General features: G+C 37.3%; 1 protein-coding gene across 1 annotated transcript; it reads left to right on the forward strand.

Moving 5' to 3' along the window:
* Positions 1-62: 62 nt before the first annotated feature.
* Positions 63-21,307, forward strand: NUP37 (nucleoporin 37). Its single transcript, XM_064155452.1, has 10 exons — positions 63-150; positions 1,393-1,612; positions 3,467-3,591; positions 4,620-4,692; positions 9,799-9,893; positions 16,955-17,045; positions 18,771-18,952; positions 19,452-19,502; positions 19,903-19,996; positions 20,757-21,307. The coding sequence occupies exons 2-10, from the start codon at positions 1,457-1,459 to the stop codon at positions 20,868-20,870; spliced, it is 981 nt and encodes a 326-aa protein (XP_064011522.1). The 5' UTR covers positions 63-150; positions 1,393-1,456; the 3' UTR covers positions 20,871-21,307.
* The last annotated feature ends 828 nt before the right edge of the window (positions 21,308-22,135 follow it).

Here is a 22,135-nt window from a genome sequence, read left to right on the forward strand (position 1 = left end):
GTTTACATTTAAACCCTCCGCAGCTGCCCAATGAGGGCGCGGCAGCTGCTGACCCGGAAGCAGAGAGCCGCTGCTGCTGCTGGGGTGGGAGGTGCTGCTCGCTCTTGGCGGGAGCGGCGCTGTGCTGGTGGGGACCTTAGGGACGCAGAGGTGCGCATCAGGTGGGGGCGCGGGGGGTGGCCTCTACCGGGGTGAAAGAGAGATCTGGAGTCAGGCAGGTCCACTTGCGGTGCGGACGACTGTGGACCCTCTGTTGAGGACCGATAGCGCTGTGGGACCGGCACAGTCTCAGGCACACTCGCTCGTGAGTGGCCTCTGGGCCCTGAGAGAAAAGGAGGGAGTAGGAGGTTAAAGGAGGGGAAAAAAGGTAACGGGCGCCCACACGGCTTAGTTGACCAAAATGTGTTTCCTAAAGGAGTGAGGCTAAAAACATTCTTACTATTTTTACGTAAAGCCAGTCTGGCGGCCTGTGTTTGTGGGAAGACTTTACAAAAGAAAACTGCGGACTAAAATTTGCATTTGGCCTTAGGGGCATAGCTGTACAGGCTCTGTGGCTGCCCTGTTTATATTAATGAGGTGATCGGTCGTTCATTTAATACATTCAGATTGCAGCTACGGAGAGCCTCCTTGCATTTTAGTGATGCCTGTGACAAGCCTGGGTGACTCTCAATTGAAATGTTGATTCTGGGAGACTGAGATCTTGAGATGGTAACAGCAACATCTCAGAGATCTGAGATTTGAAGCAATTTTCCACGTGGTGTGTAATTAAAGGTCTAGTTTCCCTAAAATTTAAACTAGTGTAATACCTACACTGGGACTAAAATGTGTTGTTCTGAAATCAGTTGTATAACTCAGCCTCTTGTGTTCTAGCATAGGAACCTGATTTTCCTGAAGATTGGTTGTATACAATAAAACACAAGTACCTTGGTACACAGAGGTACAGATACTTTCTCTGCAGCTGGGGTGGCTTACGTTACAGAAACCACATTTAAATATTATGCTTGGCAATATTCTCATTTACAGTTTGGTGCCTTGATTCCCCCTGCTAAATTTTAGTTAGACATGCAGTCTTTAAAGAGGTACACAACTAAAGACGTTTGACATTTGGTTGAAAGTGTTAAAATTCTGTATGTGACTTGCATGGTATGTACAGTTACTTAATTTCTTGATGTTGGGGTGCAAAATCTGCAGTTACTGCTGAAAGTGGTATAGAATATATGTTAAGTTAGCTAATCTTTTGATTGATGAAACTGCAAGCTGCACCTAAAAATAGTGAACTTTTGTATACTTAAATATGGTGTGACAGGAAATTATGTTTTGCCACAAATGATCTTTTTACAGTTTTTCTTCATGCAAATGACTAATGCATACCTGTTGAAACTTTCTGTGTAGGAATGTAGATTTTGGTCTGGGAGAAGACATCACTTCTGTGACAGCTTGATTTAGCCCACTGAAAATGAAGCAAGATTCTACTAGAAACATTGCTTATACCGTGAATTGTGAAGATTATGTGCATGTGGTAAAATTCAGTCCATTTGATAGTGGAAATGCGTGCTCTCTCATTGCGTATGGTGGCAATAATTGTGTAGTTGTTGCGACCTGCAGATTCCAGGTTAGTTTGTGTTATCGTTGATTTTATTCCTGAAAGTTTGCCAGCATCTCAGTGACCCTGGTCCCTTTCCTATTTCTGCCTCTCCTCATGTACACAAGGGGAAGATTTTACGCATTTACTGCATTAATAAGTTGGGGATGCTTATTCTTCAAAACCAAAAAAAAAGTATATGTATGAAATACACATCACCATCCTACTGTTGCAAAGTTCCTTTTGAAAAGAAACTGAGTGATTTGGTTTGGAAGGGACCTTAAAGGTCATCTAGTCCAATCTCCCTGTCTCAGGCAGGAACATCAAAGCCACATCTAACCAGGACTTGAATGATTCCAGGGATGAGGTGTTCACATCTTTTCTGGGCACCATGTTCCAGTGTCTCACCACTCTTCACAGTAAAGAATTTCTTCCTGATACCTGATCCTCCCTTTTTTTTCAGTTTAAAATCATCACCCATTGTCCTATCACTGCTTTCCCTGCATAGAACTGCAGAGAAAACAAAAGTGCTCTGCTGCAGGAGTAATCCATTTTTCTTATGTCTTGCTAATGTTGGGGACTGCTTTCTGAGACCTTAAGTGTGCAGCTTTGGAAATGTGTGACAGCATTTCCTGTACGTTGTTCTGTATCATCACAGGGTGGTTAGCTTCTTTTTTGCCCAGTTACATTTTGTTCTGTGTGTATTTGCTATTCAGAATAAATAAATTAAAGCTTTCAGCTAGTCTGTGAAACAGCTCCCACTTTACAACTGAAGTGTCCGTGTTAATTTTATAGGTGTTTAAGGAAGGACCACAGAAATAATTACCTAATTTATGGGCTTTTTGCTTTCCAAATTGCTTTTATTGGATTTCTCTCATAAGCTGTTAGAAACAGTAAAATATTTTCTTACCTTGAAATTATTTATAAAGTCATATTAAGATTTTTTTTTTTAATGTAAAGTACTATATGCTGTATATTTCTATACTATACAAGTTTAGGGTTTTTTAATGGGAGCTTCTTTTCCCTAGGAACTTTAAAATCAATAGGAGACAACTGTTACCTTTGGAATCTACTTCTAAGCTTTTTAATTTTTTTTTCCTTCAGCTTACTTCTCTATTACACAGTACTATTTTTGTAATTTATCCACTATGAATAACAACATAACTGATCTATTTATTATTATTCCTCAAAATCTTACTGTAAAATATCTTTAGTTTTGGAAACTTTCTTAAGTTTCTTACAGGTCAGCTGGTTAACTGAGTCTGCAACCACAAGTCCTGTTCCGTCTTTTCCACCATCTAGTGTGTTCACCAGTGGAGTTAGTAATTTTGATCTATTAGATGACAGAAGGTATCTTACTAGCTCCTGATGTGTGTAGGGTTAACACTCCAGGGGGAGTAACCCTGAACCTGACCCTGTTAACCCTACGCATGATGTTTGAAAAAAATGTTCTGGAAGTGCTAGCATTGTTTCATAGTGAAAAAAAAACTTGAAGAGAAGATATTTTCAATTCTATGTTTGTTTTTGTTCCCTTTGTTTCTTCTCATTGCAGTGTGTATGTACCATGCTGTTTTAAGTGTTGTATCTCTGAAGATAACTACATGTCCAAAGAGTGGACGCAGTGTCACTGTAGCTCAATTCTGACTTTTTTTTGTGCTCTCTGTCGGCCTCTGGCTCAAGACTGCATTAATTTCATATATTTTTAAGTAGTTACACATTTCAAATTTTTACTTCCTTTAAATTCCAGGTTTTCACTTTGAGGGTGTCAGAATCTAAAAATATCCCAAATACATGTAATGTTGAAAGCCTGTCATTTTTATATCAATCTGGATTATTAAGAGACATCAAGGTGTTCTCAATTAGCTAACTACAATATTCCTATAGGAGGAGGATGCAGAAGTAGAAGGTATGCAATTTAAGACACTAAGAACGTTTCATCATGGAATACGAGTTGATGCCATAGCATGGAGTCCAGAAACTAGACTTGATGCTTTACCGCCCCAGATAAGGTATTTGTAATAAATGAGTACAATGAATCCTTGTCTTTGTATGTTTTCCTTGATATTGGACTAAAGCTTTTGGGTGAAATCTCACTTTTTAGAAATTGTTGATGAAGCTCTGAACAGTTCAGTACATTTTCATTCATAGAGTCATTCCTTCTTTTCTTTGTTTTGTTTTGTTTGTTGTTTTCATTCTACTTGTATGATAAAATCATAGAATCAGTGTGGGTTGGATGGGACCGCAAGGGTCATCTAGTTCCAGCCCCCTTGCAGGGACACCTCACCCTGGATCACACTTGTCCCTTGGCCCTCCTCTTAATGAACTAGCAGTGAATTTATTTTTTTTTAACTGAACCATTTTTTGAATGGTCCTGAAAAGTAGTTAGTTCTTTGTGTGTCTGAGAAGAAGGAATTCTTTATGAACTTTTCAAAGGGTGAGACTGTTGTAATGCTCTGCTTTATAAAGCTAATATGGGCTCTGTAAAGGAGTAGATCAGGTGCTATTTGTGAGTCCCATTAAAGTGTAAATCTAGAAAAACAGTTAACTATTAAATAGACACTTAAGAATTAAAATGTTCTCAATAGCTAGTAAGCCTTTTCAGAGTTAGGATGGTTTCTGACTGCTGTGTGTGTGATCTTTCATTAATATGTTTGAAATAAGTTTCCAAATTCATGTGTGGGTATTTTAAAGCACTGATGATGAGGGTTCTTTTTTGTGTTCTGCCACTTAACTGTCGTTGAAACTTTCCTTAGAAGAAGCTATGAGATGTATTTCAGGTAATTGATATTTGTTCCAGATTCACTTTTGTAATGTTTTTCATTTCTTTCCATGGAATAGTATTCTTGGTACACTGTTTTACAGGTAGGTTCTAATTACAAGTCTGCTTGTTGCCAAAGCAGAAATGTTATGATACAAAGTTTTGGTTTTTGTTCCTATGCTTGTCACTTCATAGGTTGAAACTGAAGTGAAACTGATGAAAAATCAACTATTGCATTGTTAATTGACAGAAGGGCTTTTCTTTGTCTATCGAGTGTAGGTTTTGCACTGCGGCTTCTGATAGGAAGATAAGGCTATTTACTTCAGACCTGCAGGACAGGAATGAATTTAAGGTAAGGGCAGCTAAGCTGATTTAAAAAAAAAATATTTAGTAATATCTAATTTGACTGTCCTTCTGTCCCACTTTGTTTGCTCTGTGAGATAGCACATGGAACTGTGGTAAGTCCATCATCTCAAAGGTATATTTTATATACCTTTATGCCTTTGAAGAGGGAATAACTGTAATATCTTCATCATCTTTTGATGTAAAAATATTGATGTAACAGTTTAATCAAATTGAAGAAAAGCAGGTAGAGACTTAAGGATCATCTAAAATGTATTAATACATAGAAAGGTCTACAAGTGAATTTCAAGTACCATGTTGGATAGGTTTCCTTTATATAGAGACCTGTAAAATTTCATGTGGTATTGGTTATTGGATTCCTCTATAAGAATAGCAAATTTAGTAGTATTCTCTTTCACTGGGAGGTGGAAATTGCAATTCAACTCTTTCAAACAGCAGAAAATATAAAGAAGGACTACTCAATTTAGTAGATAACTGCAGACAGGTATATTAAACATGGCCATAGGCTGTCACTTGTTTATGTCTAAGATAGAAACAAAGGAAATTTCTACTTCAAATACAATTTCACTACTTCTTTCAGTGTAGATGATAATGTTCTTAAACCAGGTCTAAATACTGTCTTCACCTTACAAGCTGAAGATTGGTTTTCTGGAGATTTCTTTTGTGTGCAAAATATATCAACTTCTGTTGATAAATGAAGCTATTTATTTACAGCTAGCACAATATACAAGCAGATATTTACAGTATATACAGAAATATACAAGGTAAAAGTAATACAGAAACACAACTCCCCTCCCAGAAACCTGAGTCCCCAGGAGGGGCTCTCAACCACCCCTGCACCTTCCCCCTGCCCCTCTCAACCTTACCCCAGTCCTAAGGAAGAATAGAGGTTCAGCCAAGAGGTCTTAGCAAAGGTGAGTGGCAGGAGAGGTTAAGGAGATGCAGCTCAGTCAAAGCCCAGCGTGAAAGTGAAGACAAAATGGTGAAAGTGTTATCTAGTGTTTACCCTTCTTGTTCCCATACCTCTCAGCGAGACTGTGAGGGAAGTAGACATCACTATTCTTTTCCTCTCACAGCCAATTATCTACTTTTTCTTACCAAAACATTCTAGCCTGCTTCAAACTAGCACACCAACCAACAGAAACAACACTTTAAAACATGCACTTCTAATTTAAGGGAACTTATTACACAATAGCTTTGACTGGGTGTCTAGAAATAAATTTGAAATGCCGCATTTACATTTCCATTAAGGTAGCAATTGTTTTGCATATAAAAAACGCTTGTTAGAGAAACCAGTTCATCTACCCCTAGGTCTTCTACACAAAATGCTCTGAGTTGCAGTTCTAAATTTCTGTTACAAAAGTGTGTTCACGCAACAGGAAAAAAAATGTTATGATAGGCAGTGGTTACAGAGACCACAGAGCATTATTTTAACAAGTGTTGGACATTATAATGTGATATTTGACTCATGTCTGTTCAGCCTAAATACTAGAAAGTGGAGTGGTTATTTTGCCCTAGAAGGAACAAAACAATTGCAGTATCTTAATTATTCACCACTGGTTGATAGGAATAACTTCCTCCAGTGCATAATGCAGAAAGAAGGATTATGTATGTTGGTTTTTGTCAGCTGAAGATACCATGGATGTTTCTATGTTTTTGACACTAGAGAGTACTAAAAATCATTTGCTGCTTACACAATACAAATGAGAAGTGTTGTCTTGAATTTAACTGTAAAGATACTAGCTTTTGTTTATACTAGCTCCATCACTGGAATTAACAGTCTAAATTAACTGTCTAATTTACGGATAGGAGAGGCTGAGGGAGCTGAGGTTGTGTAGCCTGGAGAAGTGGAGGCTCAGGGGTGACCTCATTGCTATCTACAACTACCTGAAGGGAGGTTGTAGCCAGGTGGGGGTTGGTCTGTTCTCCCAGGCAACCAGCAATAGAACAAGGGGGGACAGTCTCAGCTTGTGCGAGGGAAGCATAGACTGGGTGTTCTTGCCAGAGAGAGTGATTTGCCATTGAAATGGGCTGCCCAGGGAGGTGGTGGAGTCACCGTCCCTGGAGGTGTTCAAGAAAAGACTGGATAAGGTATTTAGTGCCATGGTTTAGATGACTGGATAGGGCTGGGTGATAGGTTGGACTGGATGCTCTTGGAGGTCTCTTCCAACCTGGTTGATTTTATGATTCTAAGACAAAAAAAAAGCCCCATAGGTCAGGTTTGGTCTAATGCTAAAAATAATCAGAGAGCAGCTAAAAATACATATTTTTACCTAATACTGAGAAACTCAATGAAAAGAAAGAATGTGGACTAATGTGTTTACACTGTTAAAAGTGTTGTTGAGACTATGTTTTAATTTGTTGGGTTTTTTTTGACAAGAAGTGTGGAAAATACTTTCTCTGAGTAACCATCTTAATTTCCATCTTTCTTACTTGTACCTGGGCAATCATTATACCTATGTACTTCTTGTCAAGAAACAAGGAACACCTAACTCTGATTTAAAGTATTTGCAGAAGCTCAGATGTTCAGAAGTACTTGGTAAGTTACAGTGAGCTGGTTTTCAATGAAATTTGATGCAGTGGTTTGTTAGTAACAGTCAGGTGGTACCTAAACCCGAGGTTGAACTCAGTGAACATGTGGAAGACTTTGATTCACTGCACAGTGCACACTTTACACATAGGACGTTTAGGAGATGTACAAAGTGTGCGAAGAAAGCAGAAGGAAGTATGTGATTACAGTCAAAATGTAGTCTCTGAACATTTTGTTTGTTATGGTAAACAATTAGTATGTGTTGCTTCTGATGGGATAGAGTAATCTTAGCCTGTTTTCCTAGTGGAAAAACTGTCTTGATGTAATTATCAACAAGGAACTTGAAGCATACTTAGTTTTCCATTACTTTGTCAACAAGACTAATATAAAATTTATGGTTTGGATCAAGCCCAAAACAACAAACAAAATCTAAATGTGACTAATGGATCTTCATGATTTTTTTTTTCTTTTGAGGTTTTCATTTGGAAATTAATTTGGATTCATCTCCTTCTTCAAATTTTATTTGAAAAAAGGCATATTTCATCAGAACTGTGGAATTAAAATGAGGCAGGATATTTGAATTCAGAATGCTGAAATTTTTCAAAAGACTTGGTATTTCTCTCTATATAGTTTAGCATCATCTTAGAATGTATTAATTCTAGTAAGTTCACTGGGTTTTGATAAAATGATGAGCTACTGGAAAAAAAAAGTTGGCTGCTGTAAATGTTTCTGTATTGAATTGATGAGGCATTCATAAAACTTAGAGTGAGATTTAGTTATTGATTATGCTTGTGATTTTTGTTTTTATTTTTTTTATCAGTTCTGAATTTGTTTCTCAGAATAGCTACATTTAGAGAAGAGATACTATGTTTTCAGAAAATTGTGGAACTCATTGTTTTCATTTGACTTAATTTTTCTCTACAGTCTTTCTATGTCATGTTATTATTATCTGGAGCATATTTTAAGTTCATTTCTATGGTACATTGCTGGGCAAAACAGGAACAGATATGCATTTAGACTTAATTAGTGGCACTGTAAAGGACTGAATGGTAAACAGATACATCTGTATGTGGACATTTGCCTGACTTAAAAATCTTAAGTAAGATTTCTATCAAAAAAACATAGATGTAGTTAATGAGAGAAAATACATGTAAATCCTCACTTGGAGTACACCGATACCTTAACTAGGTATAGATTTCCTAGGGAGACCAGACATGATTTGTTCATACTTAGCCCTCATGTAAATGAATTTTAATGTACTTTTAAACTTTGACTGGACCCTAAATGAGATAAGTTTTGTATGCTTACTTAATGCTAAATTTGTATGAATTCTTTAAGTGGGGTTTCTGAGGATACTATAAACTGCACAAGATTACTGGTGTTTGTAGATAAGTACAAAACACTTAATAGAGCTGACATAAAAATATGTCTTTATATTATTGTCAAGATAACTGAAAAGCCTTTGAAATATGTGAAAATTTCCCAAATTTTTATTTTACTAAAACTGGAGTTTTGCTTTCATTCAGAAAAGCTGTGGTGATACATTGGGTTTTGTTACAAATAGATTGTTCTTGGTACTTTGAAATAAAGACTGAAGAAACTTCTGGTGATAACAGTTACAAATTCTGGCAAAACAATTATGAAATTCCCTCTGAAATTTCTTTATGCTTTCTGATACAACTGTAAATACTTGCTTTTGAGTGAGAATTCACATATAGGGCTCTCACCTTGACTACTGATCTCTTAGTATTTACTGTGAATGATGTATTAATTCATAGTAAAAGAAGAATGTGCAATGGACTCCCATTTTCTTTCCTCTAGCACAATAGCATATAAAGCAGAGAGCACAAAATGCTGTGTCTGTTCTTGTCAAATGCTTAGCAGAACTTGTGCTTAATTGCTAAGGTGTTGCATGGCTTGCTTGATTTTGCTTGTACTGTTGTTGCTCCGTTTTGATTTTCTTAAAGTCTTCATTGTGCATTGGCTCCTGTTTCATCCTCTTCCTGAGAGGTTTTTCACTGTTTTTTTTAAAGGTAACCTTTTGGTCTGCTATCTTTGGTGGACATGTCCTCATTGGCAGTTTGTGTGCTGACTGCTTGTGAAAGGGCATATACCGGACAAGTGGCTGGTTTATTTCTCCTCGGGAAAAAGCTATCCTTGTGAAAAATACTGGTCAGAGACGAGAGTTACTTACCAGCAGTCAGAGTTCTTAAAAATACATAGATCATGCATAGAGTCATTTGTGGCTCATTCTTCACTTTCTGAAATCTATTATCTTCTACCTTCAAAAACATTTGGTGTGATTCCCTGACCTCTGTCATGCAAGAGCATCAAGCTGACTCTCTGGTAACTACAAGGAATACTGAAGAGCTTTTTCACCTGTAGTATGAATTTAGAGATGAATTAAAGAATTCAATTACTGTAAATATCTTTTTTACCTTTGATATATAATGATAGCTTTATCTTAACCATCATACATCTTCCCTATTGTATATATTAAATATGTTGTTGACTGGTAGAACAGTCAGCTCTAAGTAAAAGTATTTCTTTTTTACTGGTTGACAGACATTTGCTGGCCACTCAGATTACATTAATGATCTGGTGTTTGCTCCCAAAGACGGCCAAGAAATTGCGAGTGTAAGTGATGATCACACCTGCAGGTATGCATTTTCGTCAGAATATTATTGACATAGAAGTGTTTGTTTTTTTCACTTCCTATGCTTGCTTAGATAAATAGTTATTTGATTTTATGGATCTTTGTAGCTCGCTAACAAAACAAGTCCACTAATAAGACAAGTGGACTGCTCCTGTTAACTAGGTTGTGGAGGAGCATTTTGCAGTGGCTTGTAGGCTGTAGGTGTTTTTTCAGAGTGGTATTTTGAACTGACTAGATCCAAGACAGAACAGTTTTCTGTAACTACATACACTATAATTTCCTCTGCTGGAACAGGAATAAAAGACGTGAGAATGGGAGAGAGAAGACATATAGCTCAGCACTGAACTGTACAAATTCTCTCTATGCATTCTACCATCAGATGAGTCAAGTACAAAGTCAACATACATCAACTTGTCTGCTTACTAAAATTTATTAACCTTACTGGGGAGGTGGGATGACATAGCCTAAGGACAGTACCATACCAGTAGAGCGGTACTGGCAGCTCATAATACCAACATTATAGCTGCTTCAAACATGTATTTAGTGGAATTAATAGGGAAACACAGCTGCATACTTCGAAAGCTGCTGGTTCAAGTTATGTAGTACAGGAGTTTTTCCTTGTCAAATGGTCCTCCATCCTTCTTTTCTAGCAGTGCACATGAATTCATAAAGCTGTTTATTCTTATCCTTCCAATTAAGGTCACACTTGAAGAGATCATGTGACAGCTATGCAGGCTTCTCAAGTCATTGCAGTAACAGCAAGACTTGAGAAAGCATTATCTTTGACTTTTCTTTGTAGTAGCTGTGCTAATGCAAATCATGTCTCAATTAAGGAATTGAGATAATTAATTATATATTTGCTCTTTGCAGTTACTGCCATATCAATTCAGTATCAATATATCAAATATCACGTGGTACCATATAAAATCATATCACTACTCACCTGGAGTGCCGTGTCCAGCTATGGGGCCCTCAACACAAGAGAGACCTGCTGGAGCAGGTCCAGAGGAGAGCACCCCAAGATGATCAGAGGGCAGGAGCACCTCTCCTATGAAGACAGGCTCAAAGAATTGGGGCTGTTCAGCTTAGAGAAGAGAAGGCTCTGGGGAGACTTGACAGCTACATTTTCATATCTGAAAGGGACCTACAGGAAGGCTGGGAAGGACCATTTAGAAGGGCTTTCTAGCAATACGACAAGGGGCAACGGTTTTAAACTTGACCAGGGCAGATTTAGGTTGGACATAAGGAGGAAGTTCTTTACAATGACAGTGGTAGAATACTGGAACAGGTTGCCCAGGGATGTGGTTGAGGTCCCATCCCTAGAGACATTCAAGATCAGATTGGATGTGGCCCTAGTCAGCCTGATCTAGTTGGAGGTGTACTCGCTCACTGCAAGGACCATTGAGGGTGCTTTCCAATCCTTGAGTCTATGAAATTCCAATATAAATGACCAGGTAGTATTCAGAGAGGGAAAAAAAATCATTTTTCACTTAAACCATCTTCTGCCTGCAAAGAGAGAAGGGAATAGCTCTTAGAATGATTGCTCTGTGCATGGTATTTTGAAAAGGATAGACTGTAACTGATAGAAATCACAGTTGTGATGGAGGACTGGAACAAGCTGCCTGAAGAGATTTTTGAATCTCTCTAGAGATGTTCAAAACCTGCCTGGATGTATTCCTGTGTGACCTATCCTAAGTGGTCCTACTTTGCAGGGGGGTTGGATTTGATCTCTGAAGGTTCCTTCAAACCCCTAGTGTTCTATGATTTAGTAGCTTTAGTTGAGCTACTCTGTGCTGCATTAAACAGAACATTTAAAAGGCCCGTGATTTTAACACTCCTAGGGAACTCAGAAATACTACTTTGAGCAGTAGGCAGATTTTCCATAGACACCTTTTCATATCCTCAACAAAATTGTTAGGAATGAATAGTTATAATGTATGACTTATTCATAGTTTCTTCTAATTTATTTCCTTTTCTTCACCAGTTCTGGACTAATATTTGGCTTATGCAGCAAAGAGCTGTTTGAATATGTGCACTTTTTTGTTTCTTTTGTGAAATTCTCAGTGTTCCTGGGATGAAAAAAAAGTTTTGAAACCAATATTCTAATTGATACTAAAATAAAAGGAAATAAAAAATACAGAATTGATGTATACTACCAAGATTTCAACTTAGTAACTCGTAAAGACATTTTATGCAGTAAACCATAAAGTCTTTGGTTAACAGCCATGGGAAATAAGTAGGATTTTTTTATTTTGGCTGCTTGAGTTCTTATTTTTTCCATTCATGCATGTGGAGCATGAAGACTTTCTTTTATTGAATTTAAAGGTTACACTTTGAAAAACTAATGGAAAATACATTCCTTGGGACTTACCAAAACAATTCCTTACTTGCTGTGTAATTTGTTTCTGTAGTCATGTAAGAAGAGGAGTCATTCTTCTGTCTGTACTGAGTTTCTATCCTGAAATTGTTCTTAGGATACATCATCTGGTTATAACTTTGGAATAAAGTTCTAGAATAATCACTCTCTTTCTGTGAAGAACTTCCTCTTAATATTAAGCCTATACCTCCCCCGGCACAACTTGAGACTGTGTCCCCTTGTTCTGTTGCTGGTTGCCTGGGAGAAGAGACCAACCTTACCTGGCTACAACCTCCCTTCAGGTAGTTGTAGACAGCAATGAGGTCACCTCTGAGCCTCCTCTTCTCCAGGCTAAACAGCTGCAGCTCCCTCAGCCTCTCCTCCCAGGGCTGTGTTCCAGGATCCTTACCAGCCTCATTGCCTTTTTCTGGACACATTCCAGTACCTCAACATCTCTCCTGAATTGAGGAGCCCAGAACTGAACACAGTACTCAAGGTGTGGCTTGACCACTACTGAGTACAGGGAAAGAATAACCTCCCTTGTCCTACTGGCCTTTAAGTGTTTGGGTATCATTCTGTTAGAGTTCCACTTTTAAGTCTTAACAAAGTCTTAGTACAACATCTCAGTACCTAGAGAATATATGCAAGTGTGAAGATGTTACTTGGTTTCACTCAGTAAATATAGTGGAGATCAGTAAGGAACTCAGATTTTCACTTTTCATGTACTAAACAATCTTGTCACAAGCTGCTGTAACAATGACATCTCAGAGCTGAGTTCAGTGATTTTTTGGTTGGAAGACAGGCATACTCAGCAGTTTTACATTTAAATCACTGCTGTGCCTTTCAGGAATTCTTAAACTCTTAAGAATAAAAAATGATGCTGTCTCTTTTGTCACAATTTGAAACACTATATAGGAGGCTGTAGAGATTCAAATGTACAAATCATTTTGTTCTGATACTTAATGGAACTTCTGCAATAAGAACATAAGAAATGCTTGGAAAACAGCATGATGTTAACAGTCACCCCCTCTACCACTGGAAGCTTTTGATGGTATCGGATGTATCTTGAATTATTTCATGCCAAATACCATCCAGGTAAAACCCAGAAGTCTCATTTGCTTGCTTAAAAATAACTTCTGACTTAAAAGGTTAATTCAATCTGATTGATACCAATCTTCTATTGCTTCCTCATATTCAACTGAAAGATGAATGATAAAATCACAGTATCACCAAGGTTGGAAGAGACCTCATAGATTATCAAGTCCAACCTGTTACCACAGAGCTCAAGGCTAGACCATGGCACCAAGTCATGACATATGTCATTGTTAACTGCTGTTATAGCATGAACTTGATGCATTCAGGCAAGAGTTGATACTGATTTTCTGGTTTGTTGGGTTTGTTTTGTTTTCCCAATGCTAAATGATACCATCTTTGTTATCAATAATAAGAACATATGACAGAGGCATTTATCCTTTCCTCCCCTCTCTCCTATACTGTTTGCTACTAACAATCATAGAATCCTGGAATAGTTTAGGTTGGAAAGGATGTCACGGATTATTCAGTTCCAACCCCCTGCCATAGGCAGGGACACCTCCCACTAGACCAGGTTGCTCAAGGCCTCATCCAACCTGGCCTTGAACACTTTCAAGGAGAGAGCAGCTGCAATCTCCCTGGGTAACCTGTCCCACTCTCTCACCACCCTCACTGTAAAGAACCCTTATCTGACATCTAGTTTGAATCTCCCTTCTTCCAGTTTAAACCCATTACTCCTCATCCTGTCATTCCAAGACCTTGTCAGTAGTCTCTCCTTAGCCTTCCTGTAGGCCCCCTTCAGATACTGGAAGAGCACTATAAGTTCTTCTAGAAGCCTTCTCTTCTCCAGGCTGAAAAGCCCCAACTCTTGTAGCCTGTCCTCATAGCAGAGCTGCTCCAGCCCTCTGATCATCTTCGTGGCCCTCCTCTGGACTCGCTCCAACAGTTTGATGTCCTTCTTGTGTTGGGGGCTCCAGTACTGTACATAGTACGCCAGGTGGGGTCTCAGGAGAGCAGAGTAAAGGGGCAGAATCTCCTCCCTTGCCCTGCTGGCCACACTTCTCTTGATGCAGCCCAGCACACAGTTGCTATCTGGGCTGCACGAGCACACTGCCAGCTCATGTTGAGTTTTTCATCAACCCAGACCCCCAGGTCCTTTGCCTCAGGGCTGCTCTCAGCCATTCGCCACCCAGCCTGTATTTGTGCTTGAGAGTCAACCCAGGTGCAAGACCTTACACTTGGACCTGTTGAATTTCATGAGGGTGGCCTGGGCTCACCTCTCCAGCCTGTCCAGGTCCCTCTGGATGGCATCTCTGCCCTCTAGCAAGTCAACTGTGCCACACAGCTTGGTGTCATCTGCTGAGGGTGCACTCAATTCCTCTGTTCATATCACTGACAAAGATATTAAACAGCACTGGTGCCAGCACTGACCCCTGAAGGATGCCACTTGTCATTGGTCTCCAGGTAGACATTGTGCTGTTGATCACCACTCTCTGCATGCAACCATCCAGCCAATTCCTTACCCAGCAGTGCTCCACACATCCAGTCTGTGTTTTTCGAGTTTGATGACCAGGATGTCATGTGGTACAGAGTCAAATGTCTTACTCAGGTCCAGGTAGATGATGTCAGTTGCCCTTCCCTTCTCCACTGTTGCTGTGACTTCATCATAAAAAGCCACCAAGCTTGTCAGGCATGATTTGCCTTTGGTGAAGCTATTTCTCGTTACCACCAATCATCTCTGCTTTGTTTTCCATTTGCCTTAGCAGAGCCTTCAGGAGGATCTGTGCCATGATCTTGCCAGGCACAGAGGTGAGACTGACTGGTCTGTAGTTCCCAGGATCATCCCTTTTTTCCTTGAAGATGGGCATTATGTTTGCCCTTTTTCAGTCAGCAGGAATTTCACCAGTCTGCCATGACCTTTCAAATGTGATAGACAGTGGCTCAGGAGCTTCATCTGCCAGTTCCCTCAGAAGATCCCAATCTTACCATTCTTGCAAAGTACAAGATCAACTTTGGCATTTTATAAATAACAAAGTTATGGAGGTAGAAAGCATAAATTTCTGTGTCAACACCTAATAACCCCACTCGTTTCAGGGAAGAAAACATGATGGTATGCTTCTTTGGCCAAAATGATTCACCATCATCTGTTATATCATAATTTTCTCCCTGCACAGTAAATACACATGGAAAATGTCGATTTGACTTGGACAAATCTACAAGGCAAATTTTTTGGCAGTAGAAGAAAGTATTGTATGTTTCTAAATTACCTAATCAAGTAGATATTTCATTTTTTAGACAGTTGTCAGGTTTTTGTTTTGAATTTTTTTAATAAGGACACTGATTCTACAAGATCAGATCCCCCATGTTTTCTGCAGGGAGAACAAATATTTGGTCTGTTGTGGTTTGGCATAAGAAAACAACATTGTTCATTAGATATATTTACTTTATTCCCCTGTATTTTGTCTAGACTCCTGATGTATTAGTTAAGAGTTTTTTAAAATCTCTTAAATATAAACCTCTAAGCACCCTGGTGAGATATAAACTGAAACAGTCTGGAGGAAGTCAGCAAAACTCCTCTAGAATAAACAGTAACAGTCCATAGCCACTCATCTAACTCAAAACACTGGGTAGAACTCTACTTTAGAAATTGGCAGTTTCTAAGGTTTTGTGTGTCAGAGTAGAAGAATATATGTGTATGTTTTGGTGTGCAAATGTGTATAAATAGTATGCAGCATTGTGGCTTGGACAGATGTTCACAACTGTGATGTCTTTATCCTACAGCTAAGCTACTGATTTGGTAGGAAAAGAGGCAATTGAGTAGTGGCTATGAGGTAACATAGTCACAGTTTTGGTTTTGTTACATTTTATAGATGAAGTAGCTTCATGGCTCATTAGCACTTATGTTGAATACATCCAATGAAAATTCACATATCACCTAGCCAGTTTTGGTGGTTTAGCATACACTTCTGTCATACTGACCAAATATTGGTGGGGTTTTAATTATTTTTTAGCTGCTTGGTTTGTTCTGTAGGTGCTTCTATAGGATAGGATTAAACTGTCACATGTGATTAATTTTTTGAAAGCTTGCCAAAACCTCTGTGAGCTAGTATTACCTCTGACGTAGATAATTCTGTTTGCTTTAGCTTAATTTTTAGTTTCTTTTATTTCTATTACTCAATTTTGTCTGACCAGGAAAAAAAGGGAAAATTCATATATTAGACAAGCAAATTATTTTTTTATCCTTTATATGGTAGTATGGATGGTTTAAGTTGCTTAGTATTGCACCCTAGATTGCTTGTTTCATCTAGGTGAATACTGACCTTCCTGTTTTGTATTGTCCAGCTGTTATTTATGGTATAGTACAAAGGCAGTAGTGTTGACTTCTTAATATAGTGAAAAGGTATCCTCTATATTCATATCTAGGCAACTATACATGTCAGATTATTTGGATATTGCCCTTTTTAAACAGATACTCTGCCTAGCTCATCAGTGTTAAAGTTCATTGTCTTCAGCACTAATCACCTGTACTGACTTCTTGAAATGATAAGGCACAATCTGTATTTCACTTGGTCACTTAATTTGTGAATGTATTGAGGTACTGAAAGGTAACATATTTGTAGTCAAGTGGGAATAAATAGGTTAGTAATTTGCTGACCTTTTTGGTTTTTTTCCTTTAGGGTCTGGGATTTGGAAGGAAATGAGAAGGCCCATTTTGTTTTACGTTCTCCTGGAATGAGTGTTTGCTGGCATCCTGAGGAGGCTTTTAAGGTTATGTTTTTGAGCTCTTCACTTTCACCACCTTCAAAATAGCAGGAGGGTAGACACTACAACTCTTTGATATTAAGATTGAAGTTTGGTGAGCTAGTTAGTATACATTGTCACTGGTTATTGGTTGGATCTGCTAATGTGAAGTCGCTGTAAATGAATTCTCATTCCCATTCTCGTCACTAAATTCTCAGCCCTTCAATCCTTCTCTCAGAAATACTCCTTTTTTGTCACATACATTGCTGATAGCTATGCTGCCAGTGGCATATTAAATTACATTTACCAAAGAAAAGTTCAAGTTTTCTCAGCCGTGGTAACATAGAATCATAGAATCAAACAGGTTGGAAGAGACCTCCAAGATCATGATTCACCATAACTCTTAAAAGGCATGCCAAGGGATTTTTTTTAATTGTTATTGTTCTTACTTAGAATAGATAAATGATGTGCTCTAAATAATAAGTTGTGATCTTATACTTACCTGTTTATTATAATAGGAAGGATTAATCAGCTGATCTATACCAAAATATTGGACTTCACTAGCGGTGAAGACTTGCAGTCTTGGATTTATTATTCCTGTTGTGCCAATCAAGGCAGCTACAAATCACAAATAGGTGTTCAGGTTACCACAAAAACACACACTTAAACCAGAGAAAAGCAGTCAAATAAGGTATCAAAATATTTACATAGCAGTAGGAAAGAAGGAGCTTTCATTCATTACACTTTCCACCGATATCAATATTGAGGCCTTACTGAGAAAGCCAGGAAAACTCTTGATTCAGGAAATATCACAGTTGAATGTGTTTGCTACTGGGCAGCTTTGTTGGCACAAAATTACTAGATTTGACAAAAAATACTGCAATATTACACCAATCTTACATATTAGCTCATCTTTTTGACTTTTATCAAAGTGTAGGCACAGGATGATTTTTTTTTTTAAAGAAAAAGCCCTTCAAAAAGCCAGTAAAACTCAGTAAGACTTTGTGGTTGCTGAGAAGCTTATTGCAGGTCAAAATTCTTACCACACCACATCCTTTAATTTGTAGAACAGCACATTTTGGTGACAGCTCTCTTTTTCCCAAACACACTTCAGAGTTACTGGTGCATGGGTTTTAATGCCTGCCTTAATTATTGTTCATGACTCCCTGACTCTTTCACCAGGAAGCTTTTTCTACAATGCTTAATAAACAACTGATTGAATATGTTACTTAAAAAAAAAAAACCTTTAGATAAAATCTGTTGCAGACTCTTACAGGATGAAGTAAGAAATGTTATATAAAATCTGTAAGGACGAATCTAAATTCTTCAGTTACCCTGATTAATGTTGTAGTTTCCTTGTACAGCACAATGTCAGGTTTTTGTGCTCAGAACAGGAACTTTTTAATTTTAGAAGAATAACTTTTTGCTTTACACTTCTAAAAGCACAAAGTATTAGTGGTTAAGAACTGGTGCCTCTAAGCTCCAAAATTATACACATAGATAGCTAAAGATACATAGCTAAGACAACTTAATCATCATACATAACAACATGACAGTAATATAGATTGAAGTGGTTTTTCTTTACTGATGTAAGAGTGTTTATGAGAATATCTTCTGGTACAATGTGACAAATGTACCTATTTTAGTGTTATTAATATTTACTTGAAAGTTTGCTAGCTTTGCTTATAGACTTCAGAAAAGGTATTACGGTTCATGCTAAGTTTATAACTTTGTATTAATTTATCTCCACAGCTGATGGTAGCAGAGAAAAATGGAACAATACGTTTCTATGATCTAATTACACAGCAGGCAATTCTTTCCCTAGAGTGTGAACAGGTGCCACTGATGTCTGCAGACTGGTGTTTAAAAAATGCTATTAAAATTGGAGCAGTTGCTGGAAGTGATTGGTTAATTTGGGATATCACTCGTTCCAGGTATTTTTATATGCAGTATAGGTGTCTTTATTCTCCTCTTAAGCCATCCTTTTTTTTTTTCTCTCCTTTTTTGGTAATAGAGCACTTAAATGCACTGTATATTATATCAATAAATAAATTAACATTCAACAGAAATTATTAAATCAGTACACATCATTCCCTAGTATTCTTTTTTTTTATCAGTATTTTCTGCTAAAAATAACCTTTCTGTCCATTTGAGACAGCATCTCACTGCTTTTACTTCTTGATGTATGTTTTTTGTGTTTGTTAACCTTTCATTCTAAGTCATAAATAGATTAATTATTGAACCATAGTAAATGATACCTTCTTTAGTTTTCTTACTCCATATGGAGATGTAAGCTGCTGGACTGCTCTTCTTTTCCATCAGCTTCTTCACAGAGTAGTCCCCTTCACTGCTTAAATGATACATGCTTTTGGTACTTACAGTGTAAGCTGTGGGTGTTTGCAGAACAGTTTTTACCCTGAATGTTTCTTGTAGTTATCCACAGGATAAGAGACCTGTCCATGTTGATCGAGCCAGATTATTCAGGTATAAGCATTTTCTCTATTCTGTGACTTTTGATTACATAAATATGATATAGATTTATAGCACAACTACACAATGCAAGCACTCATGAGTTTAGGGATGTGGTGGTGTCTACACTTAAATAATTTTGAGAGGGATGTGCCCCCCTTGAAATTAGTGAATGACCTTTGTTTAGTATGTATGTGTAACATTCCCCTTATTTTTTTCCTGTTATACAATAACATGCGTACAGGGCTGTGGGTGGTGAATCATTCACAAGCCATTTCTCTGAATTTGTTTTTCTGGTGCTAGTGAAATATCTGACAGTTTCACACAATTAACCCCAAAGGAGAGAACTCCACTTTGTGTGCATTTCTGATAGTCTGATAGGCATATTTGAAAAGTAAATTAATTTTATTCATAGGTGGTCTCGAGTGAATGAAAATCTGTTTGCAACCACTGGATATCCAGGAAAGACAGCTAGTCAACTGCTTGTTCATCATTTAGGACATCCCCAGGTAAATTTTTGAGCTCAGCTTTTAACTGAAATTGCATCTGTTCTCTTTAAATCAGGATCACAAATCGTTAAAAGCTACAACTGAAAAGTAACCCAAACCACCTAGAAATGCTATTTGGTCTACCAATTTTATTTCAGTTTCTGTCATCCATATTAAGGAAAAACACACTACACTTAACCTGCTTGACGTGTATGTTTTATTCTGCTTTGTGTTATTGTTGCAAAGAAGAACACTTTTTTTTTCACTATTTCTAGTTCTAAAGAAGCTAAAATCAGATGGTTACAAGTTTGAACTAATTATATTCTAAATCATTGATGAAAATAAATTTTAAGACAATGAATGCACAGCATAGGAACTATTTTGGGTTTCCTGGAGTTAGTCTACATTTTTAATGCTTACAGTAAAATTATTACCTCCAAAGTTAGTTGTTACAAGTATGCTTAAAAAAAGGAGGTACTTTCATTAATAAAGGTTTCCAGGTTTGAAAAGATGTCTTTACAATAATAATAATTTTAATAATGAGAAGTGTTGAAATCTTGAATATTTTATCTTACTTAAATGTACTAAGTAGCTATTGGAACCAAGTAGCAGATCTTTTTTTTTTCAGTTAGATTTCTGTTGTATTTTACCTGTATTTGTTAAGGAGTCCTAAACTTAGTGTGGTGTTTATTTGTCTATGCAACATGGTATGTAGAAATTATTTATGTGGTACATTATATTGATATTTCTGTTTTGTTGGTGTTTTGTTTTTTTTGTAAAGCCCATTCTTACTGGCACTGCAGCTGTAGGATCTGGTTTGACATGGCATAGAACACTTCCTTTATGTGCAGTTGGAGGAGATCATAAAATTTTCTTCTGGATAACTGAAATGTAAAATAAGTATTTGTCTTCAATATGAAACTTCACAGCATACAGTGTCTCTTTTCAAATAAACCCAAGGAATTTTGTCTTTGTATTTATTGACAAGTAAGTAACAATTAAAATATGAAACATTTATGCTTGAATTTTAGCTTGCAAGTACAAGAGCTTTTGTAAAAGGAGTTTTTGTATATCTCATATTTGGTTACTTCACTTAAAATAAAATACACACTTTTTAATATGGCGTTGGGTGTAAAATTAGGGGGGTTTGAGTGTTTTTTTAAAGAGATTTTGTATCCAACGCTCTCAATCTGGCAATGTTGCACAGTTAACACACTTCAAATATTTCAAAGTTGTCCAGAGTATGTACAGAAAGAACACCTGTGTCTATATTAACTTTCCAGACCATCACTGTCTTAGAAGAATGACATTAAACAATATGCTGTCATAAAATGTTGTCTGTGAATGTATTTGCTGAATAAACTAGTTGTCACTAACCATGAAGAAGCTAATGGTACAACCAAACTGATAATTTTAAGAAGTATTAATTCTCTTAAAATAACAGAGGGATTTACATCAAGTGTGCCAAACGTTGTGTAGGTATTTTCTGTTTACAGTCTCTTATTTCTAGCCTTTTACAGGAAAATCAAAGACATCTGCTTTCCAGAAGCATATTTTTCTTGTCCCTGTCATACAAGACCCAGAATGAATTAAAAGAGGAATAAGAGGTAATTAATTTCTGGAGTATCAGTTTTGTATGCATTTTCGAGTGAAGTGATATCAAGATACTCAGCTAGTGTAACAGCTCCTTACAGCATCGTAGCCATCCTTATTGGCAGTAATTTGATTTTTAAAATAGTCTTTTGCTTCTTCTTATGCTGGGCACATAAAACCAATTTAGAATTAGGATTGCAAAAAAACATTTTAAAAAGGCATATTTTATTTCTCATAATGTTTTATTCTTGAAATAGTACGCTTTTCAACTGTCAGCAAAATTCACTTGTAAGATGAATACAAAGTCCTCATAGGTTCCAATCTTGACTTAAGCATATACTGTAGAAAAAGCAAATGAGGATGTTTCAAGATACAGCACTTCATTCATTTTTATCTATAGTTTGAGCAGATTACAGGCTTAATCAGAGAACGTTAGAGGTTGGAAGGGACCTCCAGAGATCAATAGGAAGTTTAACTGGCTTCACATAGCTAACAACACAACTGAAAATCTATGTGGGTCTGAGAGAATGGGGCTCTATTATCCTTTCAGATATCCTGAAAGTGATA

Source organism: Pogoniulus pusillus, chromosome 15 (genome assembly GCF_015220805.1).
Source record: "Pogoniulus pusillus isolate bPogPus1 chromosome 15, bPogPus1.pri, whole genome shotgun sequence".
In the NCBI taxonomy this organism is placed as follows: domain Eukaryota; kingdom Metazoa; phylum Chordata; class Aves; order Piciformes; family Lybiidae; genus Pogoniulus; species Pogoniulus pusillus.

Bases quoted from the DNA above. Each gene is read 5' to 3' on its own strand.
- NUP37 (XM_064155452.1), top strand. From the start codon at position 1,457: ATGAAGCAAGATTCTACTAGAAACATTGCTTATACCGTGAATTGTGAA. The intron at 18,953-19,451 runs GTATTTTTATAT...TGTTTCTTGTAG, and splicing joins TGGGATATCACTCGTTCCAG to TTATCCACAGGATAAGAGAC. The intron at 19,997-20,756 runs GTAAATTTTTGA...TTTTTTGTAAAG, and splicing joins ATCATTTAGGACATCCCCAG to CCCATTCTTACTGGCACTGC.